At 40.5% G+C, this 19291-nt stretch overlaps 1 protein-coding gene across 19 annotated transcripts in view; it reads left to right on the forward strand.

Annotated features, from left to right (window-relative positions):
• Nucleotides 1-19291, forward strand: part of LOC116064801 (RNA-binding protein Musashi homolog 2) — a 249196-nt gene that overhangs the window by 189388 nt on the left and 40517 nt on the right. For all 19 annotated transcript variants that reach the window (XR_004108610.2, XR_004108609.2, XR_004899210.1 and 16 more), the window contains exons 9-10: nucleotides 3653-3767; nucleotides 9012-9086. Coding sequence is in view for 16 of the 19 variants with exons in the window: in XM_031320064.2 (XP_031175924.1) it covers nucleotides 3653-3767; nucleotides 9012-9086 (190 nt within the window). In the remaining 3 variants the exon portion in view is untranslated. The remainder of the gene's footprint in view (nucleotides 1-3652; nucleotides 3768-9011; nucleotides 9087-19291) is intronic.

Consider the following 19291-nt stretch of genomic DNA (forward strand, 5'->3'; position numbering starts at 1 on the left):
TATTGAAAAGGTCATAACTAAAGTGTTTCTTTGCTCTGTATCAAAGGGTTTGCACATGAATACAAAAATGGTTACTACACTGATCAAGGAATGCTTGTGAGGTTCTGCAAGTACCTGTTGCCATATGTCTGTTTGCATATAGTATGTGCACCTCATAACTTTAATATCAACCTTGGTTATTGGTAGATGATTATTTTTGAAAGAATAACCTCAAAAAATCCAGATTTCATAACCAGAACAAGACAGTAGCAGAACAACATGAAATGTTCTGCAATGGCACTGAATTATCATAGAGGTGATATGAAATGTATCAATGATTTAATTTGTTGTTTATTTATCTCACCCAGAATTTAAAAGCTTTACCAAGGACACGGGCTGCAAAATCGCTTTAGCAAGATACCCTATTTTGAAACATTACATATTTTGTATTTGTTTTCCTATTTAACAATGTTTAAATAGTACTTTGAAATGTACAAACAGATGAATAAAATGAATACAGAAAGAAGCCTTATGACTAAACTTTTAACTGGGCATTATTCCAGTTAGAAGACTTAAACAAAAATACGTGGTATATGTGGTAAATATGAGCATCAGTAATTACTTCCAGTATCCACAGGCTACTATATATCAACATCTGTCTCCTTATAGCACGCTGCGTTTTGGGGTTAATTTCCTGTTGTTGGTTTGGATTACTTTTTACTCCTGACAAACTGGGCTGCAGGTTGCTTGGACGAGATCCAAGGACTTTTTTTAACAGTTGTATGTGGCGTGATGAAGTCTGAATGACTGAATCATTCAAACTAACACAGTAAAGACTTCCTAGTTGTTCTAACTTAGCCGTTCAAGCAATCACGATCAGTATTTCAAATAACTTACTCAAAATATGAATTTAAACTTTTAGAGTTAATTTCTGTTTCCTCCCTCCCCTGACTTTATCTTGTGCTACAGTGACACAAATCTCAAAGATAAGCTATCAACTGCAGTATGTCAGTGCAGCGGAGTAGGAGAAAACATCTCGATATACAGTATGTTGAGAGCACGCAGGTTGAGGTAACCATACCTTGTCAACACTGTGGGAACGATTCACTTTCACAGTCAGCTGTCTTGCAAGTGTGTGTGTGTGTGTGTGTGTGTGTCTGTGTGTGTGTGTGTGTGTGTGTTTGTGTGTGTGTGTGTGTGTGTGTGTGTGTGTGTGTGTGTGTGTGAAAAATGATCTGGCTGTGAAGGCAAGGCAGGTTTAATGGATGCCATTTTCACTGGCACAATGGTGCTCAAACACATCCATTCACAATGTCTACATTGTGGATTGTGATACTTTTCACAACACTATGTGGTGCTGCCATTATAACATCAAGAGTCCAAGACAAGTTACACAAGCCACAGTTCAGCACTATACTTGCAGTTAAAATGAGAGCTCATAAATGTATGTAAATGTATAAATAATGTTTTCCCACAGTTCATGTGGCAAAAGGTTCAGTCTGTCAAAGTTCCCACATGGAAGAATATGAATCCCGGCATTCACAACTACTGAACCTTTGCAGTGCTTCATTGTCAGGCTCAGAATTGTCTTGTCGTCCTCTCTGTTCCTCTCTCTTTGACTTAGTTCACTCTTGAAAGCGCCTGCCTCATCTCCCTCACACACTCCTGTGTGTTTGAAGCAGGTGAACACCCCCACACTTGTATCACCACAGATCTTGGTTCCTGGCTTGTTTTAAATCCATGACAAGAAGCCCTCTCTCTGAATATCAAAGATCCGCATCTGAGAGCATGTAGGCATGACTCACACCCGGGTCTGTCTTACTCCCAGCAGGCTACCTGAGCGTCCAACTCGTTGGATGTGGCTGTGGCTGCTGTAGGAGGCTGAGCAGACACTCTCTCTGAACTAGACTGTATTTGTCACCCAGCTATGTGAACATGTGAATATCTCAGCAGTGTACAGAGATTTCTAATGGACCCATTTGTCCCACCCAGTTCCTACTTTCATGCCGGGGGTCATTCCCTGACGATGAGAGCGCCTGTACTCTCTTCAGCACAATGTCAAACCATTCCAGGCGAGCAAGGAGGGCAGAGTAGCTGTGACAGCTACAAAGTGGCTGAGGGAACTGTGTACTTTAGTTGGTCTGCTTCAAATAAAAAGGCTGCTAACAGCAACAAATCACAGCTCTGCAACGCAGCAACTTTCCCTCTGTGATAGAAACCTTTTTCATTAGGGTCCCATCTTTACATTTCTTGCTCTCTGCTGGATACACAGAGCGTGTTGTGCTATTCATTTAGCACAGCAACTTCGTACAGATGTGAAGTTTTATTTTAGTTTGGCATCTTGCAATAGCCAGTTGTGTGTACCACTGTGCATGTGTGAATTAGTTTGTGTGTGAATAGTAATGTGCACCGCTGCCCTGTCAGAGTTGCGAGCCTATTTGTATGGATGCCAGGCTGTACCTTGGTTGAGGTGTACACAGCACTGGCGCAGTAGCCTGTCTTGTGCAGCAGGCCAGGATGACATGTGAATCGCAGCAGCCGAGAAAGCCCTGTTTAAGTGGAGGAAGTAGGGAGAAACAGCCGAGAGCCAGGAGGCAAACAGACAAACAGATGGACAGGCTGATGCCAAGCAAGCAGTGGAGCAAATAGATTGTGCAGCATGGTGAACCGACTCAGCCTAGAAAACCAACAGACACAAGACCATGCCACCCTTGTCAGCCGATCGTGCTTCTCTATAATTCATCGAGATAGGATAGATACGTGGTAAATAGGACTCTCATCTTCCTCCTTCTCCTCATCTGCCCCTGTCACATCCCTCATTTGATATGTGTTATGTAGGAGGAGGAGATGTCATTCTTGCAAGATGAGAAATGAACAAACCTGTATGTGTGAGAAGTGGTGTGAGAGAAAGAAATTCAGGGGAGAAATCGGTGCTGCGGGTGGAATTGGACTGTCGGGCGCTAGGGACTCCAGCCTGGCAGACATACACCAATAACACAAACGCCAATGTGCACAAACAGAACCATAGACCCACATAAATAACCATATTGAGTTTTAAAACACACTTTTTTGACCAGCTTTAGATTTTAAACACACTGCCCTGGCAAGGGCTTAAGTTCCTTCATTTAACTTAAGTTAAATGAAACATGGAGATGTTGTCTAGAGAGATTATTGCTTTTGTGATTATTCTGTGTGGATTAAACAAAGAACTGCCTTTCACAAAAAACTTGACATACTGCCACACAGCGGGACTGTGGTAATGGCATTGCAACAGAGCTTCTCCTACCTTGATGTCTCAGAAACACTTGGAAAGTATTAAGCTTGTATTTCCCCGAGGCATTGGGCACATGCTCACTGGAGCAATAACCTTTGCTTTAATGCAGGAGGAGCATGATTGTAAGTTTTCCTTGGAGACTTTCCTCTAAAATGTGAGGTGCTTAGATTGACTCAGTCTTGTTTTTCTCTATGGAAAACATCTAGCGCTGTGCAAGTCAAATAGAAAACCACCTTAAAGAGCTGAGACAGCCCTGTCAGATCTGTCTGGTTGTGTACCTACACAGTCTAATGCTCTGTATCTCTCTGTGTGTGTGTGTGTGTGTGTGTGTGTGTGTGTGTGTGTGTGTGTGTGTGTGTGTGAACATGTGCATATGTGTTTGTTTGTCTGTCTACATAGGTAGAATGTAAGAAGGCCCAGCCCAAGGAGGTGATGTTCCCACCAGGTACACGAGGGCGAGCCAGGGGTCTGCCCTACACCATGGATGCCTTCATGCTGGGGATGGGCATGCTGAGTGAGTCATACACACATCTGCTTACACAACAACACACACACACACACATGCCCAAACAAGTGATCCATATACATCCTTTATATGACATACAGTACATGTATACGTTTGAAATCATGCTAAAAATATCTGCCAGGCTTAAAATTAGGCATACAATTTGAACTGACAAGACAAATGTTCTACCAGGTTGCAAATAAAAACATAAAATGTAAGTCATTTTTCAGGGGTAGGTGCAGAGGAGGTGTGAGACATGCTCGCCATTCAGTCATCAATTTCTACCTTCTAAAAAAAATCAACTTATGCAAACTCTCGTCTAGATAGCCCCATTAGGTGGGCGCTGCCCCTAATTAGGCTGCTTCAAGGTGTGCCACCAGTGGCCACTGTGGTCTATTTCTGGTCGAGTCTGGTACAGGCAGCCCTTGGGCATATAGGAGCAGACCAGCACATTAGCAGGCTAAATGAAGAGGAAAATTGGTGTAATGTCATATTAAGGATTCATCACTGTGCCCCCCTTAATGGGTAATGAAGGGGACACACATGTCAGAGAGAGATCTCATCTACAGGGACCTCAGCTGCTGGCCCACCCCTCTTCATTACCATCCAGCCCATGCCTGTGGCCCTTTTTATTTAACACTATTGCACTCTCTCCCTCCCTCCCTTCCTCCCCACCCGCCCACTGTCTCCTACCTATCTATCTATCTATCTATCTATCTATCTATCTATCTATCTATCTATCTATCTATCTGTCTAACTGTCTGTCTTTCTGTGTGCGTTTCTGTCTGTCTGTCTGTCTGTCTCATTTCCAATGCATATCATTTGTATGTGCGACCCAACCAAATGGATTTGCCCTCACATGAAAGATTTATTTTTTCCTTCAAAAGCAAAAGAGACATGCTGCTGATTGTAAGAGACTCATTTTGCCATGCCCTCCCCCTCCCTCTCGTAGCAGGTGCAAGCAGAGCCACAGTCATGCATTTTTATCTGTATAAGGTAACGTAATGATTAAAGCGCCTTTGAAAGTCGATAGCAAGCCATATTTAGGTGCATTTTATTTAAACAAATTGATAAGAACCAGTGACCAATTATTGAGCTGTGGAATAATTTTCATAACAAGGAATATTAAGGTGCAGCAAACAATTTTTCTATAGTATCTATCTATTTATGTTTCTGTCTTTGTGTCCATATATTTATGTATCTATTCATCTATCTACAGTTGCATAAACTGTCAGGGTTATTCTAGGGTTGACCTTGCCATGAGACTGATAATACATTTTGTTTGTGGTAACATAAGACTGGCCAAGTGTTTTTGTATCCAAGTATTTACCAAGCACAGTGAACTTTTCAGAACTTATTACGTACTAATGTGTCTGTGAAGAGGACAGCACTTTTCCCCTCCATTGGGAGACAGCAGGCAGAAAGGCAGTGATGTGCTCATGTGAGAATATTAACAGCCAACTTGTTTGGAGACGCTCTTATCTAAATGAAATTGGAACAAGGACAGCGAAACATTCCTTTATATCATTTGCATTTAGAAAAAGGGGACCCTAGGCTCATTATTTAAGAAAGTGTAAGCTCCTTTTGTGCCAAATCTCATTAAAGCCATCCCTAGCTCCTTTGTTTACTGCCTCTAATCGAGGCATTTATCTTTATTGTGTTGTGCCCGATGTATGTTTGCTGAAATTAATACACATTTGAGCCTGAGCGAGGTATGGGTGTACCAGATGGATAATTGATTTTAAAGTGAATCAGAACTGTTGAGCCATAAAATAGGTACATTAGCATGCATATTAATAAGGCAAATAAGACCACTAAGAGGCCGCCACCAGGCCAAGCACAATGACAGGCTTTATTTAGTGAAATGGTAGAAACAGTGGGTTCTCTTTTTTCTTTATTCTTTCTCTCCCATTCTCTTGTTTGTATGCACATACTAAGGGTTTCATGAGAAGGTAGCTTAACTTAGCACATATCTTAATCCACTTTCCCAACACTTTAATATTCCTCTATGTAGCCCTCTCCTTATACACTCAGTGCACACATCTTGCTGCAAATTCTCCGGTTCGTAATGTGAAACCCATTGTAATGCAGTACATCAGACGAGGGAAGTGGTTTTGCCATTTCAGAAAATAAGGGAGTATGAGAAGCTGCACTATCTAAGCCAACAATTTCAGTTTGGCATTTATTCTGTTTGACAGTAAGACAGTATCAAACACATAATATCCAATATTTTGCAGACCGTGATAGCTTTTCATTGTATCATATCACAGTTCTTTTCAGACCAAACAAACAATGAAGGGGTTGTGTGAAAGCTATCCATCTGTAACTTCCTGGTGATGACTTCTCATCAGCAGCTGATGGAGGATTTATATATTTTTTTTCTGGTGTAGCCTCCTTCCTACTTCATCCATACCAGGTTAAGGTTCCTCTCACCGCCTCCCTTGCAGTTGCATTTCTTTTTGTCTGCGAGAGAGGGTCTTGGAGAGGCATTTTCCCATTGGGTCAGGAATAAATTGAACTTTTTCATGGACAGCAAACACTGATTAGATATTTATGACCAAGGTCAACCTTTCTGATTCCAGCTGGCACAGGCTCTGAGGCATACAGAACAGAGCATCTACACACATGCTCAACACACACACACACACACACACAGCCGAAATACACTCACGCACATACTCACACACACTAATATGCAAAATATGTTTTGACGCCTTCATGCTGTAGACACATGCATACAAGTGTATACATGCCATCTCTGGACAAAATGTTTACATTCCTAGCTCTATTCTTGCCCCAGAACTGCAATGCAATACAGTATTTACTTTGTATAGTTAATTTTAGTAGTTATTATTTAGAAATATTGTATTTACTGTAAGCTCTATTAGTCTGCAGTGTCTATAGGAGAAAACGTTGACATTCAGATGTGACTACAGCCAATTTATCAGACGAGTACATAACGTAACGAGAACTGAGGACACAAAAACCTGAAAAAGGTTTCCGAGGTCAGTTTGAGGTGTAATTTACACACAATGAAGAAAGAGTTATCAAGGTTGGCTCCAGTGATTCATTCCTGGCCTAAAGGACTTCCTCTTATTGGGTAATTTAGTCCAGACTTATGGTTGAAGGTGATAATAGCTTGAGGACAACAGATAAAGACTGAGACATATACCATAATTAGAGGGTTAATTATGTTTATATTACCTTTGATGGTGCTCACATTCTCACTGACACTCACACAGGCCCACTCGCTCACCCACCCACTCTTCTCAAATGTCTTGTTTTGTCTGTATCCCACTTCCTAGCTGCTTGCTCCCTCACACCCCGTTTCTCAATATGTTGCCCACAGCTGCTTCTGTCTGAAAACTGTCCAGCTAATTAACTGCTGGGTCTGTGGTTGTAATAAGAATCCTGACAGCAGATGAACAATACATCTGCTACTCTTACATTTTTCTAATAACACTGGGTCCTCTTCTGGCCTCATTGTAACTCTCCATCCATCCAGGGACAGCACAACTTCTAAATAAGCCTGTACCCTCACACAGACTTTGACTTTGGTTTACAAATGAGAATTTGTAGTCACATTTTTCCATCCTCAGTAAGTTTTATATTATTGAATAGTTGAATTTTACCTTAAAGGGATAATTTTCCGATGTTATTTATTTCAGCTCTGTGTCATGGCTGTATGGGCAGTGTGTGCAGATGAATGGTGATTGGCTTCGGCGGACCTCCGATGCTCCGAGCTCCGTGCGCTACGGCCACAGAGGAGATCTGCACACACTGCCCATACTGCCAAGACACAAAGCTGTATTAAAATCAGCAAAATATCTCTTTCATTGAATAAAAGGTTACCCTGACTAACTAATCATGCATTTTTACTACTGGTTTAACACCGATGTACTTACTGTATGTAGTATCCCCCATTAAAATGGGATATGAGGGTGTTTCCTACATATTCTTAAATCTTATTTTAGTGGCTGACATAAAGGAGAACCCTGGCTACAAAGTTGTGTGATTGGAAAGGGCAGTACAGTTGTCACTGCATGATGATGGACAGAGGGGATACTCAGCTTTAATGCATAGCCGGAATGATTAGAGAGAGCCTGCTGAACGGAACACACTGTCGACACTGCACAGACCAGTTGTTGAAAATCGGCAAACTGACACCAAATCTACAGTACACACAATAATACACATACAAACAGTTGTGCACACATTTAAAAAAAACTGCAATGTCCATTTACATCATTGCCCACATTTATGCTTTAAATAAATCTGCATCTAGCCATATTAACACATTGACCTTTCTGCTATGATAAAGATGCACAGAATATAAATAGATGCCGACGTCATTTCAAGGCACCTGATATAAAGTGTTATTACACTGAGCAATAAAAATGCCTGAGACAGTTTGGTTGAACAAAAAATGAAAATAAATGAGACAGTAAAGAACCAGGAGGAGTATTATTTGTTTAGGAGGTTCTAATTTCTTTGGGTTTAAACTCTTTAAGAATCAGCACCACATTTGGCACCAGGTCTACTGATAGGGATCAGTGTAAAAAAATAAAATAAAAAACCTTTCTATTAACTGCTCCACGGCTCCTGTGTACCTTAAGTGTGTTAAAATCTAATATAATTAAACAGGTTATTGATCCATGAAGGGTAACTTGCTTTAAAGAGAGATTCTGTAAAATATGTCCAGAAAAACAACAAGAGCAGCACATCAAGATTAGAGGCTAATGTAATTCTGACAGTTGACCATTGATTGAGGGTGGTGCTTGTTGTCAAACTGCACACAAAGCAAATGTCAATCTGTTGACAATCTACCATCAACATTATGAGCTATAAATACATGCCGCCCAAAGCAAGCTAGGGTAATACATAATACACACAAGACTTGAAAAATAGTGTTCCCAAAATGTAGTACTTAATCCTAACTATTTTAGGCTCATATTTCATGTGGATTCTTATAGTTTTATTTTTCAGGGTATTAAGTTACATTAGAATTTGCTTGACAAAATGAGAACACGTTAGTAGTCTGGATTCCCAGGAGTTTTAAAGCCTGCCTTTCCAGATTTGTTTTCCTCTCAAAGTGGATAGAAGTATAAGTAGCCACACCCAATATGTGTGTGTGTGTGTGTGTGTGTGTGTGTGTGTGTGTGTGTGTGTGTTGGTATCACATTTGTATGTATTATCCACATTATATCTAGTTCTCTTCTCATCTCTTTTTAATCTCTTTCCTCTCTATCAAAGGCTACCCTAATATTGTGGCAACGTATGGCCGCGGATACACTGGATTTGCACCCAGCTACAGCTACCAGTTCCCTGGTGAGTTAAAGGCTTTCTTAAAATATCAATGTTGCTGCTGTTTTCTGTCATGCACTCCCCAGCACAGTCAGAACATGCACAAGTGTGTGCATGTTCTGACTGTGCTGCACTTACATACACAAACACTCATCAATATACATGTCAGTCACCAAATAGTCTGCAGGGTTATAAGTATGTTACGTGTCTGGATTTCTGAAGTACCCTTCGAAAGCTGATGTATAGTGAAGTAAATTGCTTAGTCTTTTTTATCCCATACTTGAACACTACCATGACCAAATGTCTAAAATGGGTGAAGTTCTTCATCTTCGTCGTGGCCCAATGTATGCAAATTCATCTGTGGAGAAGCAGAGAAATAAGCAGCGCTTTGTGTAGGCAGATTTTAAAACGTGGTTCTTATAATGGAAAATGAATGAAGTCATTTTCTGCATTAAAAGTGTTGACTCAGAGCAGCGGACACTTTAATGGGAGTCCAAATGGAAGGCGTGCAGTCTGGAGGTGAGCAGCTGTACCTGTCTGCTGCAGGAGGGCCTGTGGCTCTTTGGTGCCTTACTTAGACAGGCATCCCGTCAATTTCATGCTTTATTTAAGGAATTTACACATAACTTTGTTTGCTGTGCCAGACATCATTCCTTCCACTGATAAGACGGAATGGGAAATATCTGACAGCAGCTCAGATCTCTGTAATATCTTTCTGAAATAGATTCGGGAATGGTAAGGCAGGAGGTCCAGCTGTGACCACCTGCAGATCAGACACATGCTAGATTTATACCTGACCACAACATTATTTGACAGAAAAAATGGAATAGCACCTACTCATCAATGTCGGAAAATATGGGTAGCATACAAATGTGGGAATTAAGCAATTTTTGTCTGTTCATTTATTTTCTCAAATGGAATAGGTTAGCAGTATAATGACTCATTCTTTCGAAAACTAATTGATCTGAATGTGAATTTTAAGACTATCAATGTACATGATTGTTGTTGTGTGTAGCATACATCTGAGATGACAATTTAAATCAGTATTTATCCAGCCTTCATGTTCTGTAAAAGTGTTTTAAAAAGTGTATGATCTTGGGTATAACAAAAAGAGAGAGAAGAGATTGAAAAGGAAAGGGGCAATCAGTGTTTATTCCGTATAAGAAATTCTATTTAAACATGGGTTTTTTAAATATTTACTGTTTAGGACAAATTATCACCTTCCCCGAGGCAGAATGTATGATCCTGTCCATGTTAAACTCAATTTAAAGAGTTTGATAAAGCTGTATGATTAAAACAGACTCCTCTGGGCTCGCTCAACTCTTGACAGGGTAATTGGAATTTTTAATGTATGAATCAAACTCCTTGTCCAAATTAAATAACCTCAGGCCAAATATTGACTGGTATCCTTCCTTACTAAGATGTGGAAAGCATCCTCAATGTAGGATCAAAGCTTTTTTTCTCACTGTACACAACCCTGTTGAAACACTCCTATAAATAAATGGAGCTGAGGCCAGGCAGCCTGGATCCAAGAGGCGTAAATTGTGGGCAGAATTTCAAGGCTTTTTTACACCCAGTAAACCTCAGGGGTCCACTGTTAACAGGAAAAAAAGTGGTTAGGCAATTGTCCAATTGTCAAGATAAAACAGTGATAAAACATTGATCAGTGAAGAAACACTGAATTAAGTAAGAAAACTCAATAAGACATATACAGAAAAGGAGAAACCAAAGCTGTCATCCCTGCAGCAAGTGTAGAAAACAGAACCTATTGTAAAATACACGTGAAATATGCACAACCATGGTTAAAAAAACAATGTTAAGTGCAGCCAGTTAGACTCAAAGCAGACACCAGCTCAACGGCTGTTCAACAGTATCTGACAACTAAGCACTCTGGTCCTTGTGACAATTCCAATTAATTCCAACATTGATCACAAAGTGCCTTTGATATCGATCACATACGGCATGTTTCCATGTGTCTGTATTCGTATGCCGTGAGTTGCTTACAAAATGAATCCATCATAGCACAGACATCATTACTATTTAATGCACTAAGAGACCTTCACATATTACTGATGTAAATCAGATCTTCCTCAGTCTGTCAAAAACTTGTCCATGCAAGTGAGCATTTATCAGAGCATTTCCCCAAAATGCAAACTCACACAGGTGTATTTATTTGTGTTTCAACAAGTAGTTACTGTAAAAACTATTTTCGGCAGAGAACAACCAGTTACCTAAAACCACACTGAGCAAACACTGTCAAAAAATGTTTCTCTGACACAGTGATGTGTAGTGACATATATTAGCTGAGTAATATTGAATAGTAAACATTTGTATACACTTAGTTATATGATGCCACTTCCACAACCATGGAGGCGACATGATAGCCATGTGACACATCTGCTGACAGCAGAAAGCAGTAATGCAGTTGCTGGTGCAATAATGTGCCAATAAATTGGAGAAGAAGGCTGCTGCTGTTAACAATGCAGATTTTGAAACATCAAAATGCAAAATAGACTTTGCAAATGTTTTCGGGGTAGAAAATACTACTCACCCTAACACAATTCAGTTTGATAAGAAACACTGAATGAAAACAAAAGGGTGTTCGGTTGCAAAGAAAAACCCTCAGGGGGCCTGTAATTGCAGAACTAAAATGCAAGCAGCTTATTGTTGAAAATAGGAGTATTTGAAAAATAGCTGCAGGTTTAATATCATAAGGCCCTGAAAGACTCATGTACATTCCTCTTGAAATATCATTATAAATATATCATTAAATCTACACATTTATGGTTGCACTTATAGGACTGAAATTCTGTTTGTGCATAGAACTAATCTTTGCACATATTTTAGACAGATGTTTAGCTGTTATAGGATGCATTCATACTGATAACAGAGTATTGAAGTTTATGTTAAATGCCTTCTCTGTTTTTTGCTCAGTTCCAAGCTGTACTTTATATGCAAGTCTGTAATCACACGCTGTTTACCTCGTGGCAGCATTATGCTTGAACTAAAGCTGGAATTGAATTTCAAAGATGATGTTACATACTGCAAGTGTAGTGACAATCAAGAAGGCAACAAGGTTTTCCATTACCCCTGAATTACAGATGGTACGGAGGTGTAACGAATGATTAGCAACATCACAAGAACTGTTTTTTTTTCTTCTATTTATCAGTGCTTTTGTAATAGTGGATACAATAACTTTACTGTTTACTATGTTTAAGTAACCCATTTCCCTCAGCTTTACATCAATCAATTTATTGGTAGGGTCCATCTCTTCCGAGAGACTTGTAACACAATGATACACAATTACTTGTGACAGTCATTGTCTTTCTAAACCCATTTGTGATGAAAAATGTCAGAACATTTTTTCAGCATGTGCAGTTGCACATTCAGGACTTTGATGGCAAGCAGTGGTATTGTCAGTGTCAAATGAAAGCAGGGGGGGGGACTGTAATATATGCATGCAAATGTGATATGTGATATGTTTGTGTTGTCACGTTGCTGTTTTCTGTGTGGATGTCATTATTCCCACTGTTTAAGATGAAGTTTGCAGAGGCTGTCACTGTCTTTACCTTCAAATAATACCAGCCCCCCAGACTGGTGATGTTGCACTTGATGATTTGGAAAGAAAATAATGCTAATATTTCTGACACTTTTACTCTTGAGTTGTAGCTGAATTTCCATATTCATTTCCAGTCCCTGAAGTAACCTCACTATGAATTGAGCATCATCTTTGCTTTTACCAAAGATCCTTTGCACACACACCCAGGAAATGCTTCTAAAAAAGATGCCAAGTGTATTGTTAATCAAGCTGATTGACATATTTGCATAATTGAGGTTAACTTACTGAAAAGAGGAACACAATAGTAAGCAACATGTTAAACCCATCCTGCACAGACTATTTAGATTACGTAGATTCACCAAATTTACAATCAAAACATATTTTCTCTATTACCCTTACCCTTTTTTCCACTAAAATGAGCGTGTATATGCAGATTTATTAAACCTACAAATAGGCAATAAACTCATTTCCTATTACCAGTAGATGAGTATGCCTTTCTGTTTTTGTTTTTCTTGGGGTTTTACGTTCTACGTCAGAAATGTGCCCGAAAACAGGGTTAGTGAACAGTAAACTCTAGAAAGCAGCATGGAGGTCAGTGAAAAAATGTTACAGTGGTTAAATCTTTTTATGCCTCCGTGCCGGCGACCGTCCGATTCTCGTGAACATGATATCTCAGGGACCCTTGGAGGGAATTTCTTCAAATTCAACACAAATGTCTACTTGGACAGACATGGGGCCCTATTTTGCACCCGGCGCAGCGCAAAGCCCGACGCCCATCTGTGCGTGCTGGTCTTACAGGGAGGTGTGTTCAGGTGCATTCTTGGCGTATTGCTATCTTGAGGCAGCGGAAAGTGATTGCGCCATTGATCAACAAAAACCTGGTCTAAAGTCAATAACGCAGCATTTCATTGTTATTTTAACAGCGCATTAGTAAAATGCGCGCACACTATGCTTGTTACACACACAGGGACGCACAGCATCACACAAACATGCAAAACATTAAAAATAAAAATATTACAATGTGAAATAGTATTATGGAGTTTTGCTGGCATAGTGCTATATGATCTGCTCGCGTGCTTTCACTTCACGCACAAGCTTACTTCCGCCATCATAATAACAATGTGCCAAGGTACAAACGCCCCTGACTTTTAAAGGGAATGTGAGATGACATTCTGATTGGTTTATTGCATGTTACACCCAAAACACCAATGATTAATTAAGACACTAAGTACAACCCTTTTGAACCATGCGTCTGGTGCACTGACCCTTTTTTCCGCCGTTAAACTAGCAAAAGTGGATTTGTACATGCCCTAAACGCACCTGCGGCAGGTGCATCACTCTGTGCGCTTAGATCATTAAAATAGGGCCCATGGATGTAACTGCAACTTGACTGGTTGGCGGAGGCATACAGCCGCGAGTCAGTAATTCTAGTTTATATTGGTTACTTATTCAGTCTCTCTTTCATATTCAGTGCTGACTAATTTGGAACGATGTTCGAGCACTGTACAGAATCGTGCTGGAAAAGGGGTGAAAATTAGTGTGTCCACCCAGGTGTCCTGTTTCCATCATTGCCGATCAGAGCTGGAACAGATAAATACCCGTTACTACTGCCGAGTCATTTGTCCCAGGAACGAATGCCGACAATAACCTTTCCCACTAAAGACAAAAGTCAGATGTTAGTGGGTTTTTAGTCCAGTGAGAAAGGGGCTATGCTGTACATTTTCTGCTACCTAGCCATGCAGATACTTTTGGTTTCATTTACCTAGGTTAAAAGATATCATGATTGTGCTGCCAACATAATACAATGGAGGTGAGAGTTATGTTAGAAAGTATTTTTGTTTGCAGTTTGGGAGAACCAACCCTTAAACAGCTGCCACAGTTCCTATCATTAACTGGATGCCGTAATAAATATGCTGTTAAAGTGAGATGACAAAATTGGCAGGTATCCTGCAAACACTGTCAGATAGCTTTAGAGTGATGTCAGGATGGTACATATCTGTGAGTGTAGGTATCAGTATCACTTAGGCTGAGCTAAGGTATGTAGTTAACATGTCATTCATGTAGCTTCAGTTCATTTTCTCATTTCATTGAACACAGCTGCCTATAAACATACAGCTGTAGCTGATCATTGTGCATCTCAGTGAGTGCTTGCTGTTAATATGAACTTAAACCAATTTAAAGTGACGAAGTTGCAATATTCTATCAAAAATATAACCACACATACCCACTATGGCATTCAAACCATGAATGAAATAACTGCTTTTGAGAAATGGCCACATTAGTTAAAAGAAAACTTGAAAGTAGCATTCACTCTAAACAATATGTAGTACACTGCTCTGCTCATCCTGGATGGCAGCTGGGGCAAAAATCAAAGTATGCAAATACAGCGCACATCAGCATCACAGAACTTGACTTGAATTATCAGACTTCAGAGCTAACATTTATCAGGCTACAAAGAGCAAGCTAAAATTGAAAGTATCTTTGAATCAAAACAAGGTACAAAAGGACTTCACTTTGATTTCTATCAAACATTAAAAAAAAGTGATTTTCAGAAAGCTTCAAACGACGACAATTCACATTGTTGTAGTAGTACTGAAAAATGTATCTGTCCTTGTTTTGAGCTGCTTTACTGCATCTGGTTAATGTCTCTCTTAAACTTCAAGTGGAGGAAACAGTGCCTGGCCACAGTATTTGCCACCTTCATTCATTTCAAGCTCTCCCTGAATTCCTGGCATGCCTGTTTGTGCATTACCTGAGGAGATCATATCATTGTTATGTTTTTTTCTTATTCCTTTATTTGTTTTTATACATAGATACCTAATAGTATTTAGATAATAATTAAATACCAGTAATTAGATAAGATGCTATTTATGTTCTTACTTTAACTCAAATGAGTATTGCTAGAAACAGAGAAAACAGGATCTGACAAAGCATAGGGAACATTACTGTACATTATTCTCGTTTCTGTGCAACAGTCTAATTAGCATTAGCTAGTTGATAAATGTGCTATTGTATTATTCAACTTGCAGCCCCCAGGGGAAAATCCCAAGATGTGCTGCAGTTAAAGCATGAGGTGTCTAGTTTGGAGGACCTCATGTGATTAAGGCGTTGAAAGCCACATTTAAAGAAGTATCTTATTTCATCACAACAGTACATTGAACTGTCGTCTTTTTAAAGATTAACCAAGGCTAAGAGTGTATGCAGTGAAAGGTCCTTGTGTTTACTGTGCATATTAATATGCAAGTGGCTAGAAAGAAAATAGCAATAAGTGCAAGTTAAGCTCATGCACTGTAATTTATGTACATTATTATTTCTGCCAGTGGTAGAAGCAAATATAGAAGAGAGGTTTAAGAGTGGTGGTATACGCCATTGTGTGTATGATGTATGCATGAATAGGAAGCTTGTCTGCATGAGGGAAAATGTAATTAGAAAAAGAAAATGTAGTGTGCATATGTGCATTATGCATGTGAATATGCTGTAGAAGTGAACATTAAAAGCAGGGAAACACCCCTGATACATTCATATTGTACGTTCTATTGTTAACCAGTCTTGTATCAGTTTCTTTCATTACACACACATGAATGCACACAGCAGTTGAATGCACACACGCACGACACACAAAAGTGGTATTTATACAAAGACTGAGATGTGTATGAAGGGAAGAGGCAGAGGTGGAGGGACTTAACCAGGAGGTTCTCTCCGTCTCCCATCTTCCTGTGCGACTCGCTGCCTCCACAGCCGTGCCCTTAGAGCCTCCCTTGGCATAAATGACCATTATGGCTCCATTAGGGTTGCTAGTAGGAGGTCATTATGCTACACTGAAAAACCAGGGATGAAGATGTCAGTGGGGTCCCATCAGGGAAAAGACACAGACTGAGTGAGAGAAAGACATAACACTCAGTCATCCAGCTACTCCAGATGTCATGACAGACAAACAGCAATTCAGGTCCTGTGAGTCAGCCTCTTAAGTAGTAAAAGAATGGAGAGAATAATAAGGAGGGGAGAGGGCAGCAGTAAGTGTAGCAAGGGTGCAATGACCACAGAAGGGTTACCAGTTACCTTAACACTTAAAAAAAATTAATATATAAAAAATAATTATATATATACAGTACAAATACATTATATTATACATTATATTTCTTTCTCACAACACATTCTATTTAACCAGTTTTTGGGTAGGTTTGTTGGTGTTGGAGGATTGGTTTTTCCATCTGTTTTTCCATCCTTGTTGCCATATCCTTTTCGTGTCACACGCTTCATCTGTGTCAGATCTCTTTCCCCGTCAGATATGAAGTGTGGGATAGTGCGGTAGCCTCCGTCCCTCCACTAACCAACCATTCCTTAGACACGACAGCACACTCCGTCAAATCTTAGTGACAGAAAATGCCATTTTTAAAGAGTAGATTACTTTTTCTGTCTGGATGTGAACAGGACTCAGCCTAGCAGGTGGTTCTGGATTCGACAGAGTATTAAAACCTGCAGGGTGGCCTGGTTTGCTGCAAGATTGTCCCATAAGCAGAAGATGAGGGATTCGGCTGCCATAACCGCTCACATGTCTGTCCATTTCGAATTGTCCTGATTCAAGTTACTTGACCCATAATTGCTTAAGGGATCGTGCATCTGGCTGAAATGCATATTGTACATTGATGTGTGAAGTGAAAGGCAAGCAAACAAGTTACAGTTTTTGAAAAACTGAATAAAACCCACAAATAGGGTCCGTGTCAGATGTCAGGACAATCTACCGAAAAGAGAATACTAAACATTAAGCTGTCGGAATATTTTCAACCAGCAAATTATTAGAGAGAGAGAATTGGTGAATATGTTATTAACACTAAAAAGAACAGAACAGTTATTTTAACTTTAGCAACCGTGGTTACAGTATAGATTGTCCTCAAATAAACGACACAGATGTTGCATTGGTTGTTGAGGTTACACCTATAAAAGGTGCATGGTGCTCTATGCAACTGTAAGTAATAGGAAAATTAAGGCTACTGAGCTGTTGACCCCCCTTTTTTCTGTAGGAGAAGAATATAAAGATACAGGGAGCAGCTGCCCTCTCAGGAGGTAGGCTATAGGGAAAGAGAGCTGCTGACCTGTGCAACTGGTATCATAGTGTCTGTTCCTGGCTTCCTATAAACTGGGGCAGAGCCAACCAAGCATATGATGAATGAATGCACCAGAGGTCACGCCCAGGGCATTGGCCTGAACCACCAGTTAGCCTCCCAGGGTTTAGGAACCGTCTGCTGTTGGGAGATGGTAAGGTGTGGACTATGTAGAGATATGAACTTTTTGAAGCAAAGGTTTCATAGGACAAAGCTCTGCTGATGAGCCAAAGTGAACATTTGAAAGAACGAGCAAACCTTTTCCCATGTTAACATGGTGTTAAAGCATACTCCTGTAGCTCATTTTCAAAGTAAAGGCCCTCAGGCATAGAATTCTTTTCTGTAACAATTCATCACAATGTTGGAATCAAAGACAAACTAAAAATGTATTTACATGCTGCTAGAGTGTGATTTCGGGAAATCTAATCCATTCATTTCAGCACAGTCTTCTTCAGATGCAGATGCGCAAACTCCATTTGCTCAACTCAAACTCAACTCGCATTGCTCCAGTACCGTTGCAGCCTTGTGTATCCAGAGAAGACATTGTATCAACGTTGACCCGAGTATCCCACTAATTAAAAGTGTGGAAGACACCGTTTCAAACTTCCTGTCCAATGAAACTCTCTTCTTGCTGGCTATAGTCCATTACTTTCTATGTGGATGATGATGTAGTTTGGGACACCATGTGCAGTCATTATCAGCTGATCTGAAGCTCTCAGACATCTTATATTTCCCATTTCAGTACAAAAAGTACCCCACTTCTTGGCTACAGTACTGGAGCAGGTGGAAAAAATCACTGGCCTGAGGCTGATGAGGAGCTTACCTGTGTCATGGGTGCATGCAACATTGTCCTCCATAAGACAGATCCCACTGTTTGTGTTTTTACTGCACTCATGAGACGCGGCGGCAGCACACACAGCAGTGCTATTGGTAGAACAGGTCTCTATTGAACTGGAGTTACTCAGCAGACTGTTCCTTAGATCCTGTGACCATCTCTCAAGCCGGGTGAGCTGTGACCCCAGCAAGTGGTCCCACAGGCCAGAGTGAGTGCTACAGGGCTGGAAGCAGATGGCCCTCCTGATGCCACACTGACTCACAGATTGACTTTAATTGCCAAGGCTGATCATTAGCCCAATGGGTCTTTTGAGGCCGCGGCACTCCATGAGTCGCAGGCCTTAAAATAGGGCCTGACGAGGAGCGATGTGACCTCACACACTCGAACGACCATGCACAACACATTTTTCTCTCACACACTCGGACACACACATGCATTAAACTGACACAATCAAAGACTCTTCTGGGCTGCGTATGAAGGCAGAGGAGGTGAAGGGACTTTACCAGGGGCCTCTCTCTGCTTTCCTGTCTGCCTCACTGCCTCACTGTCTCCACAGCAATGCTGACTGCACACTCACACAAACACACACACACACACACACACACACACACACACACACACTTGCACATGCAGACTCTGTGAGCTCCCCAGGCCATGTTCCCTGTGACAGTAGTGAGTGTGCTGCTCTGACGTCAGCGGACAGCACTGTATGTCACGCCCTGTCTGCTTCTGT

This window comes from Sander lucioperca, chromosome 13 (assembly GCF_008315115.2).
Source record: "Sander lucioperca isolate FBNREF2018 chromosome 13, SLUC_FBN_1.2, whole genome shotgun sequence".
Lineage (NCBI taxonomy): Eukaryota > Metazoa > Chordata > Actinopteri > Perciformes > Percidae > Sander > Sander lucioperca.